The 27,959-nt window shown below is 44.0% G+C and overlaps 1 protein-coding gene across 2 annotated transcripts; it reads left to right on the top strand.

Moving 5' to 3' along the window:
- Window positions 1-447: 447 nt before the first annotated feature.
- Window positions 448-26,852, top strand: kirrel1a (kirre like nephrin family adhesion molecule 1a). 2 transcript variants are annotated; one of them, XM_046380929.1, is made up of 15 exons: window positions 448-758; window positions 14,420-14,569; window positions 17,760-17,909; window positions 17,990-18,147; window positions 18,233-18,383; window positions 18,771-18,876; window positions 19,198-19,346; window positions 19,539-19,666; window positions 20,685-20,811; window positions 21,111-21,211; window positions 22,698-22,914; window positions 23,183-23,290; window positions 23,524-23,651; window positions 23,939-24,052; window positions 26,021-26,852. In XM_046380929.1, exons 1-15 carry the CDS (start codon window positions 713-715, stop codon window positions 26,693-26,695), a joined length of 2,508 nt encoding a protein of 835 aa, XP_046236885.1. In that variant the 5' UTR covers window positions 448-712; the 3' UTR covers window positions 26,696-26,852. The 2 variants fall into 2 exon arrangements, with proteins under 2 accessions (XP_046236885.1, XP_046236886.1); XM_046380930.1 differs by having other exon boundaries at window positions 449-758; window positions 23,975-24,052.
- Window positions 26,853-27,959: the final 1,107 nt, after the last annotated feature.

The raw sequence follows: 27,959 nt of genomic DNA, 5'->3' as shown, positions 1-27,959 counted from the left end.
TACAGCCCGGACAAAACAGGAAGTAGAGCGTTGTAACATCAGGCAAACTTTTTATTTTTTAATTGTGATTGCCGGGGGGGCTTTTAGGATCCTGTCAATGTACTGTTTGGTTTCCCTCATCATAATTTCCCCAAATAATTACTGAATTCTAATATGATTTCTTGCAGAGTTCTGAACTGAAGCGTTACCAGCTATAATTCCCTCAAGGGCTTCAAAAATGTTCTGAATAACAATTGACTTAGGAGGTTTTAATTTTGAATGAAACAATCTTTATTGTTAGCCTGTATTGTTCAAAAATTGTAAATTTACATAATATGGTAAACCCTGTGTGAATACTAAATTAATTTATGACAAGTAAATATATATTGCTTAATATTTTTCATTCATCATACTTTATGTATGACCAGCTTCTTCTTTTACTTTGAAAAAATGACCGGAAGTTCCCCGTGTCATTTCTGCTCGCTTACAGCCTCAGCGTAGTAGAAAACGGACTGTCGCTGGAGAACGAAGAAGAGCAGAGACGTGAAAAAAAGCAGTGAAATGGTGTAAAAGCTGACCGAGGAGAACCCGAGTCAGGGAACAAACGAGGAGGGACAACGCAGGAGGATTATTGTTCTTTGTATAACTGTCATTAAAGTCAACAAACTCCCGCTTTTTGATGCTGTCCTCACGGAGGTTTGAGCCAATAACGGACTTATTGGTCGGCTGAAACATGCAGAGGCTGCTGCTCCTGAGTTTGGTGTTGAGTTTTCAAACTGGTAAGAGTGCATTTCTCTCTCTTTTTCATGACGAAAGATGTTTAAATGTAATGCTGTGTGAAACGACAGAGGCTTGGAAACAGACACAAGCCCGTGCCCGTCCTTCACGAGCGTGTCTCTGTGCGTGTCGGGGAGAGAAAAGGAGAAAGGCATATAACATGATTTCATAGCATTCCCATATGAACCGCAGTAATGGATCACCTTAGGCGTGTGTGCGCGCGTGCGTGCGTGCACAGCTACGTATGAGCGCGCGCTCACGCGCGCGTGTGACAGCGTGTCCGCACCGCAGCAATGGATCACCTCACTTTTTTTTTTTTTTTAATGATCATTGTCTCGCGCCTCTCTACACTTGCGTCCGACTGTGCGCGTGCGTGCATCAAACTTGGACATGACTGGTGCATGCGCGCCCACCGGCCTAAATGACCTTTTGCTTATGACAAAGCTCCGGTGCCGTTATTTCGACGGGCCGTGGTAAGGCGCTGAGGACGTGACGGGAATGACAGTGATTGACCAGCGCTACTCTACATGCCAGCAGCACTTCCACACTGCTATCGCATCTGAATGGCTTGTCAGTCAATGAGAGCGCCGCTCACCAGCCACCGTAGTGATCCTGTAGTGAAAGAAGGCTTGTATATCTCTGCCCCCCCCAACACACACACACACACACACACACACACACACACACACACACTCTCGCATACCTCTGCCTCTCCTATCCTGGTGTCGTACCTGTGTGCCTGACACAAAGCCCATTTTCACCCTCTCTGTTGCCTTCCCTCTGTGCATTTCAGCAGCACAGTGAGGCATGTGCAGCAGCATCAGCATCAGCAGCCACCCATGCATCTGTTCCCCCTCCGTACCTGTGGGGAGCCAGGTAGGCTATTGGCTTATGAAAATCACGGCTGTAGCCGAGTTGCTGGGAGACGGGAGGCTGAAGTAGGAGGAGCAGGAGATGCTTGTAATTTCTATAAGCTACCTGTTTGATTGAGGCATCTTTGTGTGTCGTGGCTGTGCAGACAAGGCAAACCTCCCTTTTTTTTTTTTCCTATTGTCTACCTTGGCTGTCCGGGAGCGTGCACGGCAGGCTGCAAGCCGGCCATTCGACCACTTCATCATAGGTAGGGGGCGTGTACGGGGAAGGGAAGGTATGGAAAGGGATGATGTCACCGTGTCTGCCAGGCTTTGTATCACTCAGCCAGGCTCTCGGCGCTCAGCATCCACCCATGTTGTGCTGCTGAAGATTCCGGCAAGCACATTTACATACTGTAAGGAGCCGATTCCTTCTCATCGACAACCCGAGCGCTTCATGAATCCACATACGACTCAATCTGGCAATCGCTGGGACAAACAAACACAGTGCCCACCCTTCTCCCTCCTTCGAGACCCCATGTTACTGCCACATGCCTTCATGAACTATTCAGTCCACATGATTAGCTCAGTAATACATGCACTTACATATGTGCATAAACACACACATGCACACACACACACACACACACACACACAGTGCCTATTTACATGTGTGAAACCATGTGTCCTATTGCCTGTTGTTGAACTGTAACAACGGTATAATCCATTGTTACTCCATGTTAGTCTCTCAAACACAATGATATTTCCTCTCCCAAAGATTAGCAGGCTGTGCACAGGGGGAATGTATTTTGTAATAAATGGTCTCAAATGTTGCACTGGGTTTTTTTTGTGTTCGGGGTTTGAAAATATAAGAGGAGTAAACACAGTCCAGAGAGAGAGACGAGATGAATATCACCTCCAATGAGAGAATACATTAGGTTTGGGAGCATTTTTTTCCTCCCAGCACCCAGTCTCTTATCTCTTCATTAGACAAGTAAAACAGTATTTCACGGCCTGCAATTTGCACACATGTAATTGCCTACTATGATTGGATGGTTATTAGTGGAGCGGCTAATTAAAGCTTTGGTGAATCAGAATGTTTTTAAGTTATTTAGACAGAATCAATGACACAGTTACAACCAGGACTAACTGTAGTACGTCTCCACTATTAAGACCACTGGAGAGATTGATTTAGTATCCCAGCCTTGTATCTACATACCAACCTGATACCAAGTCCCAAGCAAACACCGACAGCTGTTAAGTGTTACTGCATAATCAATCATTAACAGCACTCTTCTTTAACTTCCCAATGAGTAGGAGGCCTTGAGGGTAAACTTGCAGCATTGCACTTATAGCCCAGACGGTAGGCTTAAATGCTGACTCGGACAAAGGATCCAGTGCAGGTGTACGATTTGTCAGCCTCTGTCCTTTTGTGCAGGCCGAGGCCAAGGGCTGCCCGTGATGTACGCTCCAGCTCTGAATCACACAGCCGAGCTGTGAATCATAAACCTCAGACGAATTCCTGTGTTGTGCTCAGCGCAGAAAAAAAATTCAGATGTTGGGAAGAGTCAGACACATTCAGGGGGCTTTTACACCCTGGAAAAGAAGGGTTCCTCAAGGGTTGTTTGAAGAGTGGTTCTATGTGTAATGGTAATGACTGAAAGTGAGCTGTAATAGTTGGAATAACGGGAGCCTCGTAAAGAATCCAGTGCAGTACTAAAACGCTCTGTTGAAACTGCTGATTTACAACATTTCATGCTTTCTTGCCAATAATAGTATGTGACATTTGCGTCTATCTGTCTATCACTGATTCATATACAGCAACTCTAGATTCTAGAGTTTCTAGAGTTTCTAGATTCTTCTCTCAAGAAATAAAAGAAGGAGTGAGCCTGAGCTAATCTCACATAGCCAGACCTCTGTCTCATTAAGCTCAGGCAGATCTGGAGAAATTCAAATTTGGTTACAAAAGAACGGGGACATAGCGGGCTGTAATAACCACTAAAACTGTACTTGGATGAACTTGTCTCTGTGCAGATAATGGCTATGGGAGATTAAACATGAGTGGCTGAGGAAGGCTGATGAAGGAAAAAAAAGGGGCCACTGACAGAAACTCAAACTCCCTAAGATCCTCCAATGAGGGTCTTGTGGATAACCACTTGTAGAACTATTTATAGCTTTGTGAACCTTTCTGAACCATTTTGTGGTGCTATAGTGAACCATTTCCGACTGAGAGTATAGATCTGGAGCGACAAGGGAGAAGTCTGTTTTTAATTTTGATCCCAAAGAGCGAGATATGGCTCAATCCTGTGAATTCGGGTCATGATTTTTACGGGATCTGAATGAAGCCTATTTACTGAAAAGCATCTCTAATTGATATCAGCCACTGAAAGCAATCACTGAACCAGTTGTAAAGCACAATCTGGGAATGGAGTCCGTAATGTTATAATGTACATCCACGCCTGTTGTTCCCTACTGGGTTCCATTCAATCAACAAATTCTTGGCATTTCTATCCCGACGGGTGTTTGTCAATGTGTGACATGTTGATTGCTTCCCTCAGTTGATATGTTTGTTTAAGGGCATTCCTCTGGACACGAGTGTCCTATAATGCTTTTTGAAGTAGTGCTTAGAGAAAAAGAAGCAGCTTGCATGCCTGCTTTTGGATTATCCAGTAAAAACCTGATAGGGTACAGAAGAATTTAGTCAGATAATTCATTATCAAACTTGTGGCCAGAGATAAATTCAGTCCAAAAAAAAAAAGTGTACACATTTCCTTTGAGCATCCTCACCAGCTACATGAGCATTTCTCAAGAGAAGAAGTCTCCATAATCTGATTGTGTTTGACAGGCTGGGGGCATCCAAGTTATAAAAAGAAGAAGGGAAAAAAAACATCCCCTTAAAAATGTTTCTTTATGCAGAGTCCCCCGAGCAACAGAGGAACACTTTATCACATCTGACTGAATCTATTGGCCTTGTTTTCTCAAACTGAACGGCCACATTTTGCAGCGAGGAACAATTCGGGGGTGATGGAGAGGGGGGTGGGGCGGGTTCCAGAAAAGTTGTGTGTGTGTGGGGGGGGGGGGGGGGGGGAGAAGGAGTGCGAAAAAAAAGAGGGGTTAGACTCTTGGGCAGGTGGGTGAAGCCTGATCTAGAGTGATTAGACTTTTTTTTTTTGTTTGTTTGTTTTAGAGGTGGTGGGGGAGACAGTATTGTAGTGAAGGAGGAGGCTGTGCTGGATGAAAAGAAAAGCGAGAGAGAGGGACGAGGACGAAGGAGGAGGAGGAGGAGGAGCGGTCGGGGAGGCCAGTGGCAGAGAGAAAGGGACTATTACTCAGGCTTGACTGCTCCCTCAGTGGGGACAGTGAGGCTGCTCATTCAAACAGAATATGGTCGCGGCTGGTTCAAAGGCTACATTTGCGCTGGTATCGGGAGTGATTGAACCCACATCTGAGCTCTCCCACTGCCCCTGTCCCTGCTGAGGTTAATTGGTATTAACGGCAATTGCTGTTAACTTTCTTTCGTGCTTCTTTGGCTTTCTCTCCCAACATGACAAAAAGTTCAATCTTTCTCTCTGTCTGTCCCCTCCTGGACTTTTTTTTTTTCCTTCAATCCGACTCCTACTTTTTTTCTTCTTCTACCCCCTACCCCACCCCACCCCCCAACATTACTGATCCTTCTCTTTCCATCTACCCCTTTCTCTCTCCCGCTCTCTAATAAGTTCCAGATGTGGTTCTTGCATTCCTCTGGTCGGTGGAGAGAGAAAGAGAAGGGGGGGGGGGGGGGGGGGGGGGTTATGAGTGGGGGAGGCAGTGGGGGAGGGGACAAGAGGAGAAGCACATGAATTAAAACAGGGAGCACATGATGAGGAGGAGGACGAGCCCATGTACTGTAACACGCACACGTTAACGTGCACTGGAAAACGTGCACACACAAGCGGAGAGGGAGGGAGAATGGATGCATTTGTGTGTGTGTGTGTGTGTGTCAGGGGATGGGGGAGGGAGGATGTCGGTCCTGTAACCTCAAAAGTTTTGGGACATTCTCTGCCCCCCCCTTCCTCCACGTCCTCCTCGCCCCCTCCCTCCGCAGGAATGTGGCTGACGCTGATGATGTCACTTCATTTCTCCGCTCTCTCCCAGTTTCTGCTCCTCTAGGGGGACAAGGCCGACAGAGAGGGAGGGAGGGAGGGAGAGTTTCGGCATGCTCCATCCATCTTCCCTTTACGATAACAACATTAGGGTCAGCCGTCCAACTAAATCTGTTACCACAGTACCGCAGCGCTCACCGTCCCTTCGTCAAGTAATTTAACAGCCTGCAGGCTAAATTGTTGCCGACTACAAATAATGAGGGAGCCATCTCTTAGTAGTAATAATCATCAATGACTTTGAAGTCCAGTCATTAAAACCATTTTTTGAGGATGCATTATTTTTTTCAAAGACTGCCACAGCCAGCTTAATACAATACCCTCGAGGCTAAGCTTAATTCAGTTTACCCATATTTTCAGTTGCAGATCAGGCTTTTCCTAGTTTACATCTTAGTCATGTCAGCTTGATTGAAGATTCACTGTATGGCCTAAAGTATGTGGACCACTGGCATTAATATGCTGCTATAACAAGCTCCACTCCTGTGGTTTCAGGCGGTCCACAAGATTTTGGAACCTGGCTGCAGGGATTTGCACGTCGACACTAATGTTGGGTGATAGGACGTGGCAAAGCTGCATGATGGAGCTGAAGTCACAGTTCTGTTTGGGCTACTCAAGTTCTTCCAAACAAAACTCGCAAAAAAACACTTTATGGATCTCTTTTTGTGCACGGGGGCAGTGTCACGTTGAAACAGGAAAGGGACAAGCACAAAGTGCCACAAAGTTGGATTGCCACTAGGATTACATTTTTCTTTAGTTAGAGCTTAAGGATCTTGCCCTTACTAGAAACAACACTTGAGACACATCTCGTTTGACTTCAGCATACCACAGTTTGTATGGTTTGTAGCTGCTGCTGCAGTAGTGGACCAATCAGAGGTCACGTTTAATCAAGGAATACCTTGATACCTCTAAATCTGCGTACAACTAGTATCAAATGCTGGTATTGTCTGACTGAACTGTTGTATACTACTCTGTACTGGGTTATATTTATTATTTTCATGATAGGACTTGAATTTGGAAAAGTAGGAATCATCTCTTTTCTGAAAAGAATTTAGTTCATATGAGAGAATACACCTCAATTATTAGACAAGTTGTACAGTATTTTCCTAATGCTATCCAAAGGCTTTCAACCCAGGACTTAACCCAGATTTATTATCGCCCCACTCACTTTGCTTTCTAGTCATTTATCGTGTTTGCTATCAATAAAGAAGCCTCCTCTTCAAAGCGACGCTGTGCTGTGGTGGTGATATTGGCGAGGGGCTCTGTCTTAATATTGCTTCACTGTATGAGGTCAAGGCCCCAGGTTTTTATTGGATGGTTTGTGACAGATGACATTGCAGGAATCTACAGTACATATCAATAAAATTAGATTACACCGGATTGAATTAAAGCAGACCTTGGAGGAGGTGATTTATCGATGGGATATTGCTTGTAAAATAGTCCTGCTGGATTCCATTACCATGCTGTACTCTAACATGAGGTGGATCAGCCGACCGACTGAAAGCTGTCACAGTTGATGGCGCTGATGTTTACTTGCTAGATCACATGGCTTTTGGAGGCGGAGTGGCTTTAGGAATGGGTCGCTGCCCAAAATCAATGGCGAACCACTGTCGCGAATTATTGATTCATTATAATATCGATTGTCCCAGCTGAATTCTGTGGCCACTGCTGCGCTGCAAGCTATGCAGCAACACTTCTGCAGAGTAGCAGCTTGATATGTATGTATGTTTCCCCTTGTTCAAGCTTATCCAGAGGACGGCTATTGTTAGTTGTGGTCACCCTTGGTTACAGCAGTGTGTTCTTTGTCAGCCGCTCGGCATGTTGCCTGCACAAAAGGCTCGTGGATTACCAGCGCCGGGCCGGCTTTCCAGCGCTTTGAGCATATTCATGTGTCCGTGATGTGTCAGATGCCTCATCCATGAATTATCATATTACCCACCACTGATCCTGAGGTTGCCATGGCCACTGTGTCTGTCATTGTGTCAGTGGTCCTCACTGGCTGTAGCCATGGTAACAATGTCTGTAACAGAGGTTTAGTACAAATAAAGCTCTGCAGATGTGAAATGCATGTATGAGAGGAGCCCCAGAGAATGGGAGGGTCGCGTGCACACACACACACACACACACACACACACACACGCACACACTGCCTGCACAGACATGCACATTCATAGAAAATGATGCACGCCTTCATCACAGGATGTGCCTTCAGTCTCATTCACAGGGTAGTATCAACATCAACAGACTACATGCAGGGACATAGAGCAACCATTTTGATAGTGATGGAGAGAAGGAATGAGAGGGAAAAGTGATGGAGGGAAAGAAAAAGCAGATAATGCTTGAAGGCGGAAAGGTACAGCCCAAAAAGAGAATAAGGTGGTAGGTGGAAGGGAAGAAGGAGGCGGAGCAATCATTTCTGAGTAGATGCCTGCCAAACAAAGGGAAATGAATGGGCAATGAGAAGGAGGCAAGGCCACAAAAGAAATGAAGAAAGAGAGAGGTCGCTGGCTGCTAGTCAGGGGAAGGACGCAAGGTAAGATGACAGAGGAAGGGAACGAGCAGGCAGACAATGCGGCAAACAAAGGAAGGGCTTTTTCTCTTCTGTGGCCTGATCTTCCCTCTCCTCCGTCTCCACCTCCAGGAGTCACCTTTGTGTTTGAGTGATATGGTGTCAGCAGGCTCAGTGGGTTGCCTCCTTTCACTCCTTGCTTCTCACCATCTATGTTTCTAGCTCATTCTTATAGTGCCGTCCCCATGGTTACGGGTTATTATGGCCATCCTGCCAGGCGGCCATGTTGTTGAGAGAAGGCAGGCACAGGTGGTAGAGTTCCCACAGCCAGGCAAAGAGAAGGAGAAACAGCATGCCTTCATGTACTACATGGTTCATACAGTTTAGTCGGTTTATTTATTGGTTGGCCTCTAAGAACATCAACTGACTACGGTTTTGATAAGTGATTAATTATTTAAATCCTTTGTCAAGAAAACATTCTGAAAGTTTCTGCTTCCATCCTCTCAGACGTGAGAGTTTTGTGCTTTTCTCTATTTTATTTCATAGTAAACTGAATATCTTTTGGGCTTTGGATTGTTGGCTGGACAAAACAAGTGATTTGAACATGTCACATGGGCTCAGGGAAATTGCAATAGGAGTCCAACAACTATTTTCTGACATTTTATAGACTTGAGATTAATCAACGCTGAAAATAAAAGTTACCTGCAGCTCTACATACAGTGCATGCATTATAGAGTGTATGCACCATGTCTGCATTCATAAAACATTATGTAGACTGCATGCATACATAGTGCCTGAATACATTTCCAAAGTAAAGTGTAGTGTTGTACCACATTAAATCCTCATACCTCCAGGTCAGCGTTTTAGGAGCTAAAACAAATCAGTGTTTTAAGCAAGTTTTTTGAATTGGAGAGGAACTCCCAGTAGTAAAGCCCAACGGGTCTAATGCAGATACTGACACAGACAGACTGATGGACAGACGTCTGAATGTATGTACAGTCGCATAAAGGGAGGGAGGGCGAGTCAGGGCCGCATGACTCCTTCGGCTGCGGCTGTGTCCTGAAACAATGATGTCATCCTCCTCCATCACACTTTTCGCGGCTCTGTGTCTGTGGACCTTGTCGTCTCTTTGTTCTCCTATTTCTGCATCTCATTTCCAGGCAGCCCCCTCCATAACACGTCGGCCACACGCAGCGGCGATATGGAATTAGACTGATAACAAAATCAATTTGGAGCGGATTGACTAACAGTGAAGAGAGTGTGGAGGGAGGGTGAAAGTGAGAAATAATGAGAGACCATTGCGACCGCCTGACTATTAATTGGATAGGTGGAGGGAGGATGAGGTCATCGAAATTTTTTTTTTCCATAAAAATGGGTGTACTGAGCATAAGGGAGGGTTTCATCAGACACAGAGATGCACATACGCGTGTGCGCTCACAGACATGCTCTTACAGAAAACTTTTTCTGGGCAGTTACTTTACACGTCAGCTGTTGCTATGGTGACGTAAGTCTGTGATCCAGACGAAACGCCGGGATTGGCTGGAGAGGAGCGAAGGGAGAGGCAGGGGGGACTTTGTTGGAGGGGTACAGGGGGGGTACGGGGGGAGAGGGGCCAGACACAAAGATAATTCGATCAGTGCATAACAATCCATACAAATGCCTTTTTATTTAATAACACCTGATTCAATGAGACTGAGTACCACTAGGAAATTTTTCCCAGAACTCTCTACTGCATGGAATCACTCCCACCCTTGTCTCCCATCCCATACAGAGAGGAGGGGGCAGACCTGTATTTAATATCTGTAAAGCAAGCTTTGACATTCACCACCCAACAACAGAGAGTGTGGCAAATTAAGAAAAGCGGGGCATATGAGCAGCACACGTGCTAAAAATAGCTCCAAACATCTTTGCATCCAATATACCCTTTCAGTAATTTTCAGAAACAAATTGACGGTTCATTACCTTGCTATTAAAACACCACTGCATGGTGCGAGAGCTGCTCTCAGGCTAAATTGCTGTGGTGGTTCACACTATGGCAGTGTGTGGCCATGCTTTTGGTGAGTCACCCGGCAAAGCTGTGCGTGCTCGCCTTTGGCTTTGTGTCTGCTTTCACAAGCCGAGGTTGGTGTCACACTGTCTACAGGGGCTGTTGTCCTAGGCTGCAGATTAATCCTAATTCCTTTCCAAACTTTGACTAGGGCTGTACTTAATGCTAGACTAAACTGAGACCCGTTCCCAGTGGAGATAGAGATGCTCCTCTGACTTGACGGTTTAGTCCGGGTCGTGGTGTAGTCCATGTTCAGAAAACCGCCCTGTACGTGTCGATTATATGTTTGGGGTTTAGAGTGGTTGTGTTTGTGTGTGTTGAGAGGAAATGGTTAGCCCATGTGGTGACGGTTAGGTCATCTGCGCCGCCTGTTTTTGTTTGTGTGCATGTGTGTCCATGTGCATGTGGTCATGGTCACAGTTCTTTGTGTGGACAGGGTGCTCGGAGTCTCCCGGTGGTATCAAGGGGATCAGTGACTCAAAGAAATCAGGACACACTCTAAATTTGTCTCTGCAGCATAACCCATATAATGAAAGAATACAAGCTCGCTTGCACACACTCTCCTGCCTTGCCTTTGCACTGACTGCTCTCTTCTCTCTGTGCATTCCCTACTTTAAACACACAGACACACAGTCACAAGCACATACACTCATGTTGACAAGTGTTAACTCGGTAATATGAAAATCAGAGGGGGATGAGCACATGTTTAAATGAGTCAGTGTTTTCAGTGCACAGCCTTTGCATGGGTGTTTTCTCTGCAGAATGTGTAGTCTTTACTCAGGAGGATTCAGTTTGGATTATGTTTGTGGTTTACCGAGGCAGTTGAGGGAATACCTCCAGCCAGCATATCTGAGGTGGTGGAGGAAAGGATTTGCTTGCCCTCAGGCTACTGTCAAGATTTTCGGGTACTTTAAACCAGTTAAACTCTTTTTACACCCATGTATGTTCGAGAAAAGACTTTATATGCTTTTTAAGATGGTACGACTCCACACTGTACCTTGCAGTAATTAGCTTTAGATGGATGAATTCATCAAACTAGGGTGCATACAGTAAGTTAAAGAAAGACACCCTGTAGAATTATGTTTTGTTTATAATTCTTCCAAAATATAGTGCTGACTATGCATTCTCCACCTTAATTACCACTACATCACTGCCATATCTGCTTGCTACAGTGGATGTAAAACATATCTGACCTTTACTCCACAATTCTGTTAAAACAATCAAGCACATGAGATAACAGATTCCAGCATCCCTTTTTAAGAGCATTATAAAACATAATGTTATTAATTATGTCTTAAACATAATTCATATTTTTTATATTACCATTATTTCTCTTTTTAGTTTTATTTATTTATTGATTTATTTATTAGTGACAGCTGTTTTTAGTGAAAAAGATCAGATCAACCCAATGTGCACTACCTGGCCAGCCCTAAATGGGAGGAAGGCAAAGTTATCACCTAACTGAAAACAATAGTGAAGCATTTAACAGCTAAAGAGCAAAGTGTTTCCCTGAGGAGTCGAGTGGAGGAGGAGTGGAGGCCAAAAACAGAAATACAGTAAAAGAAGAGCTGAACATTAGTTACATTATTTAGGCAACAACTCCAAATTAATGCTAAAATAATTTTGTATTTACTAAATGTATAAATATTCAGCTGTGAAGTGAAAAAAAAAAATCACGTATTACAGGCTTATGCAAAGAAAAAAAGGATTTAAAAAGCCTTATCATTTAAAATTCCCACCAAAACACGCATCAAAAGAATGAAAATACACTAACCAGATCCTAAAAAACTTTGCTTATGGCAAAAATCATAATTAATCTGTGCCTGACAGGACATTTGGTGAAACTTTCTGATAGTTTCCAATGACTGTGCAGCTTCCAGCAGTCATGCAGGGACCTACATCACCATTTTACATGGACTCTCCATGTGATTTTTGATACTTAAAGTACATTTTGATGCTAGCTTCTGCGCTGACTTCAACTTTGAGCTATGGTTGCTGCTGGCTGGTGCATCCTTGTGCTGCCTTTTCATAACGTTCAAGAGGCTTTGTGACAAGATTTTACTTCCCAGCCTTTCCTAGCAATTGTTGTTGCTCTGTTGTCTGCTTTTCTATCTTAATTTATTAATCCGGTTAATTAGGGTGTCCCTTTGGGAGCAAATTAAGGACTGCTATTTTTTTTTTTTTTTGGGTACAGTGCTAAATTATTCTAGGTATGCTTGCTGCAAAGCTCTGTCTGCATCTGATTCCCTTTTCAGCGTGTATCCTCGCACATCTCCTTTATCTTCAGAATATTAATGTGGTGCACTGTCAAAAGCCATTGTTGTGATTGCTAAGGAAATCTTCTTGCATGACTGGGTTCTTTTGTATTATCAGGCATATTGTACCTCTGCAAATCACACCAAATCTGACATGATAGAGGGAGAGTGCATGTCTGTGCGTATGCAAGGGGAGCGGGGATCGTGAGAGATAGGGACCGAGGGTCATGATGGGGAGTCAGGAGGTATGGTGCCGAGGCATATGGCACTTGTTAAAAAAAAGTGAGAGAGAGATGGCAACCTTTAGAAAAAGCGCTGGAGGGCTTGGAGGAAGAAGTGTGAGGGAATGAGAGAGGGATTGTGAGGGAACAGGGGAGGGGGGCAAACAAGTGATAAAAAAGTGGGGTGGACAAGTGAGAAGGAGGGATGTAAATGGTAGGAGGTGAAGAAAAAGGAGCGAGGGAGAAAAGTGAGAGAAGAGATGGAGACGGGTGAGCGGGAGGGAATGAGAAAAAGAGGGAGAGAGAAAGTGCTGGAGGGCTGATATTTAATGTGATAAATGAGTTGTGACAGTCCGCCTCTAACCCCCTTCCAACCAGCGAGGAGGAGGAACACAGAAATAGAAAGCATTATGGGTAAAAGGACATATACAGCATTATACATGTATATAGAAAGAAGAAGGCGCACACACACTGAAGAGAGGGAGCAGTAGTGGAAAATCAGTGCAGGCAAAAGGACATTCATAGACAGCATTATAGATGTACAAAGTGAGTGAGGCGAGTGGGGACGCATACATATAGAGGAAAAAGCAGAGAGTGAAGCAAAGCAATTTGAGTAAAAGACATACAACATTTAGAAAGAGAGAGAGAGAGTAAAAGGAGGGAGGTAATGGCAGAGGTAGGGAGGGGGGCTGGGGAGGTGTACAATGCAGCATTGGGTTAATGATCTACTGTACGAGATTCTTCGAAATAAGTGGGAGAGGAAAGAATAATGAAAGTGAGAGACAGAATGGAAAGAATGGAAATTTAAAGCGAGATGAAATTCCTCCGCGGCAATTGCCTCTCTTCTATTGTACGGGTGTCATGTCTTCAAGGGACAGCTAATTACAACTTGTCATCATACAGCGTGGAACAATAGCAGGGTTTTTTTTTTTTTTTTTCTTGTTTTCCCCTCATATCAGACAGGCGGTTGGTGGGCCAGTGCGGCCCTGGTCTATCTGTTGTGGTAGCAGACTACAGACTGGACTGAGAGAGTCTAGTAGACAATGACAACCACTGTAGTTTTGGATTGTGAGTAGAAGCCTGGGAGATGACTCATAGAGAGGAATGAAGAAGGGAGAAACAGAGAAAGACAAGAGGGAGGGAGGAAGGGAGGGAGGTAGGGCCAGAGAGTTTTGGAGAAATAAAAGTCAGGAGCAAGAAGAAAAAGGGGTGGGTGAAAGAGAGAGAGAGAGAGAGAGACCCTATGGCTGAAGTTGACTGTTTGATCTCCCAGCTCCTCTCTCCTGAGTCAGCATTAACAACCGTTTCGTCTTCTTTCTTCCTCTTTCTTCTTCTCTGACTCTTGTTCTGATCTCCTCTTCTCTGACACCTCCGTCTTTCCATGGAGTTCTTTACTCCTCAACGCTTGGTTAATGGCTGCAAGCCAATGTGTGATCAAAGATGGCAATCGTGGCATTTCATTTCTGCTGTGGGAATGCAGTTTTCTGTCAATTAGCTGTAAAACTACAGATATGAAAATTTCTAAATCTGTGGTCAGGGAGATTTTATACTAACTTGCCTGGAGTATGTCCACAGTGAAAATGAGAAAGTCCCTAACTTATGCCACTTTTTCTCCCACTCCCTATTCTCTATCTGTCTCTGCAGTGTGGACAGCGAGGTTCTCTCAGGAGCCGGCAGACCAGTCGGTGGTGCGGGGCCAGAGGGTGATCCTGTCCTGTGTTGTCTTCAACTACTCAGGCATTGTTCAGTGGACCAAAGATGGTCTGGCTCTGGGTATCGGAGAAGACCTCCGGGGTGAGACATCATCATCCAGCCTCCTCAGGCTTCCTTCACTCTGTTCAGCATGAGACTAAGATGGGGCTTTCAGAGCTGATTCTGATACTTTTGGATTGGAGCTGCTGTTAGCAAAATGTTATGCTGCGTGTTTAAAGTCAGAGAAGTTGTAATTTTGTGAATGTCTTTGGGTTCTTTCTGGTACTTTCTTCACCATAATTGCCAAAATAACTCGCCATTTAGTCATTTAACTTGTTATTTCACAGTGCAGAGGGAAGAGCTGTTTAATGTTTAAAGGCTATTTTATGCTCACAGTGGCGTTCGAAACTTTTGCAGAGCTCAAACTCAAACACAGTGGAGGCCACCAAGGTGCACAAAATGAGATATTTTCTCTTTGAAGATCTTTGGACACGATGTCAGGTTTACACCAACCTCCAACAAAAGTACAAAACCCCACAGTTGAAGCGACCAGTGATTTCCAAACAGGGGTAAATGTGCAGTTGCTAGGGGGTATCAGGATAGATTGTGGACTAACTCAGCAAATATTAACCCAGACAAGAGTCTTCAGCCATCTTAGCAGGGCAGTGCTTTGAGCTAATGGATAATGTCATCTCTCTCTTTATTGTCACAGTAACCTTTAAACTACCGGCTGCGACAGGCTGACTGCTTAGGATACAGAAAAGCTCTTTGTGCTGCAATTGAGAAAAATAGTCAGCAAGAGAGCAATTCAATATGTAAATGAAACCAAACCATACTGGAAAATAGTGTTAAATGAATCACCCTTTTTTTAAAAATAAAAAAATAAAAAATCTTGAAAAAGACATTTGGTGGCGATGATGATGGGGTTTTCGGAACTCATCTACAGAGACTACAAAAGTGAGCCTTAAGATACATCATCAAAACAGAAGCTAACTGGAATGATTCTGTTCCTCCTTATGGTCACTAGGCTTTACAGCTACAGTGGCCACCATCTGATCTATGAATAAAACCAATCCAGAAAACTATTTTGCAAAATATACGTAGACTGAGGTAACTGTACTGTTTCAGTGCCTTCTTGGAGCTTTTTAAGTGATACACACTCACCCAGAGTGACATTGCGTGGATGTAACTGTGGTGTCTAATGTATGCTGACAAAATGTTTTCGCTGCTGAATGTTTTGAGTTACAGTTAGTTTGAGCCAGCTGAACAGTCGTGGCCAAAAGATGTAAGAGTCCACTGTTGTGCTAAATACAGCCAGACTGCCACAGCAGCGGTCCCATCACACCATGTTGTGACAAACTGTGCACTTATTTAGGCTGACTTTGGCCACCTTTTTGCACGGATCATCCAGTGTTTGAAGGGGAAATTCTAAGCTCCCTCAGGCACATTTAACTGACACCCTTCAACTTGGTTGAGGAGCATTGCATCATCACTTCTGTCATATGAACAGAGGGCAACACTGACTGGCTGAAATCTGATTTTTATTGAAAAATTCCTCAACAAATATATAACCTTCTGCTTCTGTACAGCTCTGTGTCCTTACTGTTCACTCCAGGCTTTCTTGTCACAATTTTGTCCCTCGTAATGGAATTTTCCAGCTTGATTTATTAAGTCTCCCACTTGTCTGTTGGTCCCCAACAACAATTTAAGTCACGGCTTGTCTGATTTTGACAAAACTTAGGGGAATGATGCATCTTATTTCTGTGTTGCTGCATTTTCCGGATTGCACTGGTTAACCCAAAGGGGTCTGTGCAATTACTGGTCAAAACAAATGGGCATATTTTTAACCGATTGGTCCAGGGGAAGAATGCATCATTTGTTGCATTGTTTTTGTGGATGTCGCTGTTGTTTTTTTTTTCTCCCCCAGATTTTTTTTTCTCTTATCCTGCATTCTCATCAAGTGTATGTTATGATTTTGGATTTATTTTTTTTTTTAAGTCTTTGGCCTTTGTAATCATGCTCTCCTCTCCTCTCCTCTGCCCTTGTTCTCCTTCTTTTCCCTCTGCCATGCTGAGCCCTCTCTTGTCTCTTCTTCATTTAACTTCTCTACCTTGTCTCTCTTTCCCTCTCCTACCTTCACCTTACTTGACACCCTCTCAGTTTGTGCCCCCCGCTTTCTCTCAACCCTTCTGTCCCTTCTTTCTCTCCTCCTCCTCTCTGTCCTCTGTCTCCTGCCTTCTTCCAATCTTTCTGTCTCTCCCTCCCTTTCTCCTTCCTTTATTTTAATCATATTGTTACTGCAATGGTGCAATGCTTCAAGCTAAAGCTTTTAAATAAAAACATGTGAATGAACACTGGCTGCTTCATGCACACATGCACTCAGTGTGTGTGTGTGTGTGTGTGTGTGTGTGTATGTGTTTGTTTGTGCACGAGTCTCTGTCCCTCTGCTCCCCCGCCTCGTTCTCTGGGCTTTTCATACGCTTTCTCGCTCTCGACATTTCACATGCAAATGCATGTATATACAAGGCACACACACATGCACACATGCATGTTGAAACAAGGACACACAAGGTTAGGCAAGCAGAAAACCTCAGTTTGGAGGCTGCTCATGGACACGGCACAGAGAATTTCACATGCAATCTTTGTCTGGGCAGCAAACATGAATTCTGCACCACGGACTGGAGTCGATTTGAGTCCTCTAAAACGTTGCTGTCATAATGCATTCATCTTTTTCCTCCTGCTAGTGAGGGAGAGCATGGATGCCACCTAATGGTGAGAATGTACAGCAGTGACACAGCTGGGCCGTGCATGGTGGGTGGGGGAAGGGGTAGATACTGTGTTGCGTGTATGCAAGTGTGTCGGCATCAGTGTGCAACAGTGTGTGAATGTTTGTTCGTGTGTTTGTGTTTGTGCATATCTGTCTCATCCTGTGTCCATGTATCTCTCTGGTGTCCTTTTTTGCCTGATGAAGTCAAAAGTCCGATTTTTGCTTCGCATGCCCATGTATGACACAGATCTGAAGTTTTACTGTTGCCGTGAACTGAAACAAGCTGTGCGGTGGGCGGTTTTGGAGATCCTGACGTATGATAAATTAGCAGTTTGTAAATGAAAAAAATAAATATTTAAGATATCATGACATGATTGACATAGTGATTTTCAGCCAGCACAGAGGATGACAAGAACAGTAGAAAAAAGTAAACTATACTGATTAACATTTTAGGAAATTAAATTTCACTTATTTTTGTCGAGATTATTTAACTCTTACTCGACTATGTCTGTGTGTGTGCCCCAGCCTGGCCCAGGTATCGTGTGTTGCGTGTGCAGGAGTTGGGCCAGTACAACCTGGAGATCCTTTCAGCTGACCTGTCTGATGACTCCCTGTACGAGTGCCAGGCCCCTGATGCCGCCCTGAGGTCCAGGAGGGCCAAACTCACCGTCCTCAGTATGTTTGCGTGCCATTGCACATGTCTGTAAAAAGTACATTACACGTGTGTCTCTAACACTTTCCCTCTCCCGCTCCAGTTCCCCCAGACGAACCGGTAATCGATGGTGGTCCGGAGGTGTTGCTGAATGCGGGAGAGTCCTACAACCTAAGCTGTGTGTCTCGAGGGGCTAAACCGCCTTCAATGATCGAGTGGCTTAAAGATGGTCTGCCTGTGGAGGGGGCTGTCAGTAGCACTGTAAGTCTGACATAGAGACAGCATTCACCAAGACACACTAAACACACAAGTTTTTCATCAATGTCATCAATGTCATCACCATCAGGAGGTGCTTCCAGACAGGAAAAGGGTGACCACACGTAGCTACTTGCCAATCCAGCCCGTTGACAGTGACACCGGGAGGAACTACAGCTGCGTGGCCACCAACCTGGCTGTTCCCACTGGCAAAAGCACAACTGTCACCCTCAACGTACACCGTAAGCCTTTAAAAAATACTGAGGCGGAAGGCGATTTTAATTCAAGAAGTATTATTGTTTTGGTCATATCACAAAGAAGTATATATACAATAATATGAATGCCAAAAAAACAAGCTCTTGCATTACAGTGTCATTTTTGTCACAATCATGTAATGTGTAAACCTAAGTTGCTAAATGTTGCTATAAAAAGCCACACAGCAACATATTTTGAAACATAAAACGTCTGCAGCAGCTAAATGTTTTATAGCTATTATTAATTAATTCATGGAAGCCATTTTGGATCAGACTGTCTTCCAGACTGCAGCATATATTGGATGTAGTAAGGCTGATCTCTCTCTCTCTCTCTCTCTCTCTCTCTCTCTCTCTCTCTCTCTCTCTCTCTTCTAGATCCACCAACAGTGACCTTGTCCATTGAGCCTCGCTCTGTCCTGGAGGGGGACAGAGTCACCTTCACCTGCCAGGCTCACGCCAACCCTCCTATTATGGGCTACAGGTCTGCATCCACATTTAAGCACGTTCTCATTTTCACTGGGCTTCTTAAGGTAGCAGTCACCTGGCCAAACTATATGACAGAAATGTTCCATTTCTTTTGGGTTTGTATGACTTTTGTTGAAAATTTCTGTGGTTTCTTTGTTTTGCTTTGAAAGGGGTGTCTATTCTTAAATCCACTTTAAGTAGACATGAACAGAAATGCATGGAAATCAATTTACAGCACATCATAAAAACAAGATTTTAATATTTATATTTTCTCTTTGTGACACATAATGCTCATATATGCTTTCATCATTTGTAACATAGTGTGTTTTAACCCCAGGTGGGCTAAGGGGGGCGTAGTGCTGCAGGGTGCCAGAGAGAGTGTGTTCACCACCAAGGCCGACCACTCCTTCTTCACCGAGCCTGTCTCCTGTCTGGTTTTCAACGCTGTGGGAAAGACCAACGTCAGCATCCTAGTGGATGTTCACTGTGAGTCACACAACACTCATCCCGCTTGTTCATTTGCTTGTGGCCCATTTCACTCACTATGATCCAGAGTCAGAGGGATAAAACACACCGTTGTTCTGTTTCTTCTTCTTCTGAGCAGCTTCTTCCCTTTAGTCCTACTGCATTATTACTCAAGCACAACAACAACATCCTTCTGTGTTTCTTTGTCTCAAGTTGGTCCAATTCTGTTGGTGGAGCCACAGCCAAAAACGGTAGATGTTGACTCTGATGTCACCCTGAACTGCAAATGGGCTGGAAACCCTCCACTCACACTCACCTGGTTCAAAAAGGGTTCGAATATGGTAAGAAGCTAAGAGCCCACACTTTGTATATTTCTTCTCCGTTCCCGTATTAACACTACTTTTACCATAGCTCACAGTGCACAGGTTCATCTCCTGTTTTTACAGAAAAAGCCTGTTATTTAAGGGCGTTAACTTGTCTGTCTTTCTTCTCATGACCTGGGAAAGAGAGACAATCAGAGAGAGAGGGGGCGGTATGACATGCAAAACTGCATTCAACTGGGGGTAATAAAGTTAGAGAGTATGGAGTAGAGTATAGAGTAGAGTACAGAGTAGAGTATAGTGTCGTATTAGTCTTCTCACTGATGTCAGAGCAAGAGCAGGAATGACTTATTTCCCAAAATGTCAAACTTTCTCTTAACTTCTAAGAACAACCCTATTTCTGAGTTAAACTACGTTTGACTTTTGTAGAATCAGTCTGCAAATGTTAATCATCACTGTTTTGTTTTGTTAACATCTACTGTGCAGCCAAAGACACAGCTAGTTGATGTAAGTAAACAACTTGTCAACTGGCTCTTTGACTAGTAAACAGTCTGTTCATGTTAGCTGCTCTCACATTGAGCTACAGATTAGAGATGTGAAGTCGTTACAGTTACAGCACATTAAATGAAATGGCCTTGGCCTTCATCTATAAAAGCCATCTCGCTCAGGTATTTCTCTCTCTCTCTCGCTCTCTCGCTCTCTCCCTAGGTGGTTACATATTTAGCCATAATTTTCACACAGCTAATTTTCTGATGGATGTGGTTGCTAGGCAACTGAAGAATCTTTGTGATGGGTTAACATGTGCAAATTTGCATTGTTAGCCAGGATAGGAGTAGTAGTCACATATACTCAAATAATGCCAGACACGCAAATGAACACGATAAACTGGAATCATATGATATACAAATAGGGGTGTAATGGTAAGTACATTAGCCTATCCTCTGCTTATGTATACTTGGGCTTTTATTTTGTTTATCCCTCCTTTTGTTTAGCAGACTTGCCTTGTTTATATTTGTGTCCTTTTTTCACTCACCCACAGGTTCTGAGCAACAGCAACCAGCTGTATCTAAAGTCTGTGAGCCAAGCGGATGCCGGCCAGTACGTATGCAAGGCCATCGTCCCACGGATCGGAGTAGGAGAGACTGAGGTCACGCTCACCGTCAACGGTCAGAAAACCTCCGCACAGTTTGTATCACTGCTTGTAGATGAGTAACTTGTGCTTTCTAAAAGATCAACTTGTCAGTAGTTAAAAAAAAAAACATCCAAAGTGGTGGTGGGGGTTATTTTTGAACTCATACAATTCCTCTTGAACTGGCCCGCTAAGGTCAATGTCTTTAAAAGAAACCAAACAAACAAAGAAAAAAAAAACCCTGAGGTTTAATTTTTGTGGAATTTCAAGTGTAGTTTCTATAATTTTTTCTCTTTTAAACGCACTCACACATCCTATCGCTTTTGGCTATTGCAGGTCCTCCAATCATCTCCAGTGATCCAGTCCAGTATGCAGTGAGAGGGGAGAGAGGAGAGGTGAAATGCTACATAGCCAGTACTCCTCCTCCAGATAAGATTGTAAGTCAAAAGAATGTGTCGGAAACATTTGTTGCACCAAATCTCCAGTAGAAATGTTAAGAAATTTTCGCCCAGTGGTGATAATTTGGAATAAAATTACCAAATGGTTCTCGCCCGTAGTCAGCTGGGATAGGCTCCAGCTCCCCCGCGGCCCTGACGGATAAGCGGTATAGAAAATGGATGGATGGATTACCAAATGGTCACAAAGAGCACATGGTTATGCCTTTTTGTATGACAGCGATTTGAATTTTACTGTTACTGTACCTTCTTGTTCCTAAACAGCCCCACTCCTGCACGGTGAATGCTTTTAGTCGCTGTCCCCTTTTCTTTTTGAGTGGTGACTCACCCTTAAACTCTCCCAGAATTTTCCTCCCGTCCCATCACATAAACAAACCAACACTAACACTAAGCCGGTCCGCTTTTAGCTTCTGCGTCAGAAATCAGCCTGGATGCTTTCTCCACTCGGCTGTATCACAGAGACGCAATAGCAGTAGTTCTTCTGCTCCCCGGCCTCTGTGACTGATCCGTCCTGACTCGCACTGTGCGCTCCTAATGCAAGTGGCGAAGGTTGGGACAGAAAAAGATTTATAAAATATAAAGGACTGGAGAGGAACAGTTGTCCCGGTAAACGCCACAGCCAGGAGATTATCCTCCTCTGGAATAAGTGGGCAGATTATGGGAACATGTGGGCTTATGCATAATTAACTTGCCTTAGTTCTTCAGTGCTGAATAATACAGTTGCTTTTAGTGGCTTTAAAGTTGGAGAATGTGCAAGATTCACACCAGTTCAGTCACCCCCACCCATTTCTGCTTCAGTCTGCAGAAACATCCAAACTGTTGCTGGTTTTAGCTAAGTCATACAATGTGTGTGTTTACATGTGAGTGTGTAAATCTATGTGCTCTATTTGTCATGCCTTCCTACAATATGTGTCTGAGGATTTTCCATTTTATCCAGAAAGGAACCAAACTTTTTTTATAGAACTTCCATCCATCCATCCATTTTCTATACCGCTTATTCACCAGATTTTATACAACTGTAAATTGTATATTTTTTTTTTTTTAATTTTACGTTCGACAACACCAATAAAAAAGGCATTATGTCTGAAAATTAATATATTACACTGATATTTCACTATCCTTAAAGGAATAGTTCAACATTCTGGGTAATTGTTTGATTTCCTTGCCAAGAGTTTGATTAAAAAAAGACATATCTGGTAAATATGAAGCCATTTATATATTTATTTAATATATTCTGAATGAATGTTTACATAGTTTACACAGTCACATTGTGAGGACAAAATACAAGTCCCCACAATGTAAATCATTAAATATTAGGGTGAAGACTTGCTTTAAGGTTAGATTGATGTTAGGGTTTGGTAAAGGTAAAGGTTAGGATTAGACAAGTAATGTTTATTGTTATGCTTAGGTGGTGAGGAATTGAAATGAAAATCGGATGAAAACATGACAATGTGTGTGTGTGCTGAAGGTGTGGGCGTGGAAGGAGAATGTGTGGGAGAAGGAGAAGGGGACACTGCTGGAGAGGTACACGGTCGAGCAGAGCAAACTGTCAGCCGAGGGCGGCGGCGTCCTCTCCACCCTCACCATCAACAACGTGATGGAGTCTGATTTCCTGTCCACCTACAACTGCACAGCCTGGAACTCATTTGGCCCGGGCACAATGATCATCACACTGGAGGAGACTGGTGTGTTTGATAAATTCATAATTTCTCAGTTTCAAGATGCAGAACTTAAAACTTTATGTAAAAAAAAGAAAAAAAAGAACAAAACAAATTTAATCTTCTGAGAGACATGAGTGCATTGTTCAGTTTCACTTATAAGTGAGTTGCATGTGGTTTGAACTTTGGGACACAGAAATGTACTCTGTATTTTTCTACACAAATGGACATTTGCATCACAGACTCAATCTATTACTCTCTCCATCTCTGTTTCTTCTTCTCCCTCTTATTTCAGAGGAAGTCCCAGTGGGGATAATAGCAGGGGGGACGGTGGGCTCCACCATCTTCTTATTCATCTTTCTGCTGGTCCTCGTTCTTATCTTCTACCGGCAACGCAAAGGCAGTGAGTCATACTCTCCGTGTGCTTACAGTGTAAAGACCCAATCTGCATGTACTGTAGAGGTTTTCATGTTTGTGGTTTTCACGTTTCAAATGCTCATCACCAGACTAAACAGTTAACCTAAAGAAAATCAAACACCCACAGCTTTCTCTTCAACATATGGGTTGAACTTGCTCCTGCTGCTCGTAAAAACACGACGGCCAGCTGTATTCAACCTCGCCGTGTTTTGCTTCCAGGTCGACGCGGGGTCACTCTGGGCAAGCCTGACATCAAGGTGGAGACGATAAACAAGGAGACCCACAGCTTGGAAGAGGACTCCGGCAGCGTGTCCACGGCTTCGCGCATGGTCAAGGCCATGTACTCGGTGAGCAGCTAGCGGGATATGTGTGCTCAGGCTGGATGCTGTTTACACAGCCTGGAGCTGTAGAAAAAACCTCAGATTAACTCAGTAACCTCTCCCTACGCCACAATGTACCTTCTGACTTCAAACAATCTCTGTGCTCCCCCCTCCTCCCGTATTTGCTCCTTTTAACACTTTTAATTCCGTTTTCTCTTTTCCTGTCATAATCTGTTGCCTCCTTCCCTCTTCCTTGTTTTGTTATGGCACCTTCTCTCCTCCTTTTTGTTTTGTTTTGTCATTTGACGCTTTAGTTTCTCCCCTCTGTGTCCTTCTCTCCCTCCAATCAGCCTTTTAAAGACGACATAGAGCTCAAGTCTGACCTCCGCAGCGACACCCTGGACACCCGTCAGGAGTACGACCTGAAGGTGAGCTCGGGCAGAAACAAATCAGGAAGCAAACTGTTTTTCAAAATATAAACAAACTAGATTTTTTCTGACTAAAAGCCTTGAAAATTACAAAGTACTGAGTAGGGTTTCAATCACAGGTTCAGAAATAGGTATAAAACCACTGATATACTGAATGTTACGACAAAATCAGCCAACAAAACAGCGATAACAAACTGATGCCAAAGTCAGAGAGAGGTCTTGCAGAGTTCATTCTGGAGCAAGGTTTCATTCTAATTATACCTCGAAGGGCTGCAAATGTCCTAATCGTTACTGACGTGGTTTCTCTGAGTGATGACTTTCATGCTGTGATGTATACAGCGTTTCTTCTCTGGTGAAAGTGATGTCAGTATCCACCAGGCAGAAATAAGAATCAAGTGGAACGCCATTATAATAATATTTTTTGAGAGTTCAGTGGCATTATATAGTGCAACCTGACCTGAAATATTGCGCTACTATTAAAAAAAAAAAAAAGCATTTTTAAATTTTCATTATGAACCTTCAAGACAAAGAAAAGGGATTTGAACTGCTGAGCTATTTGAGCAACCAAGTCCCATTCCCTTTACACTGCTGGTAAATAAATTTAAATGATTTCAGCTGCTATTGCCCTTTCATTTAAGAGTTGCGATCAGGTCTTTTAAGCAGTAACTATTATCTATTTATGTATAAGAGCATAACCAAAGGGGCTGCTGTTTATCTAAGTGCTATTATCTAGCAACTATGACTTAGTACCTCCGCCTTACAATATAACCAAAGTCAGGTTAAAACCATTCCCTTTCTGCCTCAGAATCCCTTCTCACTGCAGCCATCTGAAGCCTCAAGAACATTTAGACCTCTTTCTGTCCTCTTCATTCTACATTGTGTTAGGTTTGTGCTGATGCTTTTTTTGGGTGTCAGCTGCTTTTTCTCTTTTCCTCAGGGCAACATGTTGTTGGCTGTAAGTAAAAAAACAAACAAAAACAAACAAGCCAAAAAAAAAAAAACTTAAAATGCTGTCGTTTGGACCAGCAGCAATAATTCAGTTCAATGTTTGAGATGTGTTTTCATAGGCGGCCTTTTAAACCAAGTGTTAGTATCTTTGAGAATATGGAAGTAGGATGTAGGTCTTTCTTTAATTGCTGTAGCTCCTTTGGTCCTCTCTGCCCTTCACTGTCAGTCTGACTGTGGCAGCTCACTTCTTTGGTTATGTAGAAAGTCATCTTGAAGATATTTAAAGACAAAATAGAGAAAACCTTAAAATTGGAAAGAAATTTTGAAAAAGATGAAGGGCCCTGCCCATTCAGCTGGCGTGAATCATTTATACACTTTGACACCATGGGGTTGGGCTGAAGGTGATGAATGTATTTTTACGCGTAAAGCTGCCAAAATGCTCTGCTGAAGTGCCCCCCCCCCCCATGAATATTTTGTGAGGGCAAACACACCATCCTTCTAGCTGGAGTGCTGCCGCGGATCACTTTGAAGAAACACAGACATGAATCCACCCCAGGAGGTGGTTAGATCACCCCGACAACAGCCTCAGCCAGACTGTTTTTTTGCCTCCTGCTGCCTGAAGCACCACAGCAGAGGAACAGAGCTGGGTGGGGGAGAAGTATGAGTATGTAAGAGACAAAGAGATGTCAGAAAGAATATTAGAGCAACATTAGAGCATTCAGCGGCGGGGTGTAGTGAACAGAGAGAGCATCCCTCCATCACCCAGAGAATCCGGGATTGTTGTTGCATGTTGGTGGGGATCCACCCTGTTGGAGAGTCCTGGAGTAGACGAGATTAAAGCTCTCTGCAAAAATGGCCAATCAGAATACCTAATTAACAGGTCTTACAAGAAAGAGAATTTATCTTTAGGGATCAGGAAGGAACACAACGTTATTGTTTAAAAGCCATTTTGACCTCAAAAATCTGTAGACTGGCACTGTGTTTTTGTCTGTTGCTCATTTTCTCTGCCTCGATCTTCAGGACCCCACCAATGGCTACTACAACGTACGAGCCTCCACCCACGATGAAGGCCGCCCTGCCTCCCGCTCCACCATGCACTACTCTGACTATCGCTCCCCTGCAGGAACACCAGGAGGCGCTGCGTCCATTAGCAGCAGTGCCGGTGGCTCAGGAGCCACGGCCAGCGGTGGAGCCCCCGGTCCCCCTGGCCCCCTCACCTCCCCTGGCCGGCCACAGGCCTGCTACGATCCACGACCCCCCTCCAGACTGTCCCACATCAGCTACGCCCAGTTCAACACCTTCACCCGTGGGGGCCAGAGCCAGCAGCCCCCAGCTAACCCTGCTCCTGTGGCCAGCGACTTCCCAGGGGATTGCAGCCTCTTGGACTCCACTTCCCAGCTTGCCTATGACAACTATGGATATCCCTCGCATTACCAGACCTACCGCATGGGTTTTGCCCCTTCTAGCCTGGCCCCTCTGGAGTCCGGCCCATCCTATGAAATGTATGGGGTAGGATCCGGTGTGGGACCCGGGGTGGGGAGTCCTGGTGTCAGCGTAGGTCCCGGGGGTCCTGCTCCTTCGGGATCAGAGACTGGACTAGGGAAGTACGGCAGCTCCACTCGCTTCTCCTACACCTCGCAACACTCTGACTATTCCCACAGCCGACACACACAGAGGATGCAGACTCACGTGTGAGACAGAGAGACACATAAACACCTCACAGTCTTAGCAGAGCATGAGGAAGCATCTTATAAATAGTGTCACACCTAAAAAAAAACACACACACAATCATAGATTTACACAAACACATTTTCACACACTAATACAACACGCCCCTGCTGGACACAAACACGATTACAGAACACAAAAACATCACACACACAAACACACATGCACACACATACACATACACCCATGCACAGAGTCAGAAGACTGTGCCCGTGAGACAGGGAGGGTATGAGAAACACAGAGGCACAGGGAGAGCAAAAGAGGCGAGTGGAAAAATGAGTTTTAGTGAGACAGGGAAGGGAAATTCCACACAATTTTGAATTCCCTCACTCCCAATGTGTTTGTAAATGTGAGCTCTGAAAGAGCGGACAGCGCAAGTCACAATCAAGACTGGGGAAGAGAGCAAGAACCACAGAGAGGACGAAAGTTCGCAGATCTTTGGAGCCCCATAGCTTTTGCTATGATTGACTTTGTAAATGATGAGAGAGAACGTCTTAAGGCAAAACTGACTGACTGTCAAATATGGTACACGCTGATAGGGAGAAACCTCAACCAGTGGAAGTCATTTCTGGCCGCCATTTTTAAAATATTTTCTTTGCTTCATCATTGAAGAAGATGATCGTCTCATTTAATGATCATAGAGCACACACATATATATATATATATATATAAATATATATATAGTGTCCCATCTTGCCCATCTGTACAGTGCTACATGCCATCATCCCTTTTAGGTGGCGTGAGGGAGTGTGTTGGGCCTGGGGCGGGGTTGGGGGGGTTGTCATCATTTTGCACTGCATCTACAGTATTCATGCTTAGACGTCCTTTATCTATATCTGTGTAATGTCTTCTTTTTATTTGCACACCAGACTAGAGCTTTGTATTCTATTTTTTAACATTACAGAATTATTTTTGTCAATGTAAAACATGTAATGTGTATGTATGGACCAAAAGTTTGAACGTGAGCGCACATAACTTTGGAGTTTCCCTGGGTGGTTCCACTGAGAGACAGAGTGAAGAATTGTGCCAACAGCAATGCCTGAATTCAGGACGTATTTCACATCACAAGGGTATATCAGTGTAAAAACCTAGTGCCAAGTGTTCATGTTGTTCTTCACCTTAGACCATGTATATGCAGTAGAAGCTCCTTCTATTGGTGACTGTTGCTTTACAAAACCAGGCTCGGGGCCTTTAGTCATTCCCGGACATTTTTGTAGGCTGGAGCCTTTTT

Source organism: Scatophagus argus, chromosome 23 (genome assembly GCF_020382885.2).
Source record: "Scatophagus argus isolate fScaArg1 chromosome 23, fScaArg1.pri, whole genome shotgun sequence".
Classification (NCBI taxonomy): Eukaryota; Metazoa; Chordata; class Actinopteri; family Scatophagidae; genus Scatophagus; species Scatophagus argus.
This window is presented reverse-complemented; position numbering and strand designations above follow the sequence as displayed.

What these genes read in the sequence shown, in the direction of transcription:
- kirrel1a (XM_046380929.1), top strand. Translation starts at nt 713, where the DNA reads ATGCAGAGGCTGCTGCTCCTGAGTTTGGTGTTGAGTTTTCAAACTG. An exon ending in TATCGGAGAAGACCTCCGGG is followed by an intron (nt 14,570 to 17,759) that starts GTGAGACATCAT and finishes TGTGTGCCCCAG; the next exon opens with CCTGGCCCAGGTATCGTGTG. An exon ending in TGGTCAAGGCCATGTACTCG is followed by an intron (nt 23,652 to 23,938) that starts GTGAGCAGCTAG and finishes TTGACGCTTTAG; the next exon opens with TTTCTCCCCTCTGTGTCCTT.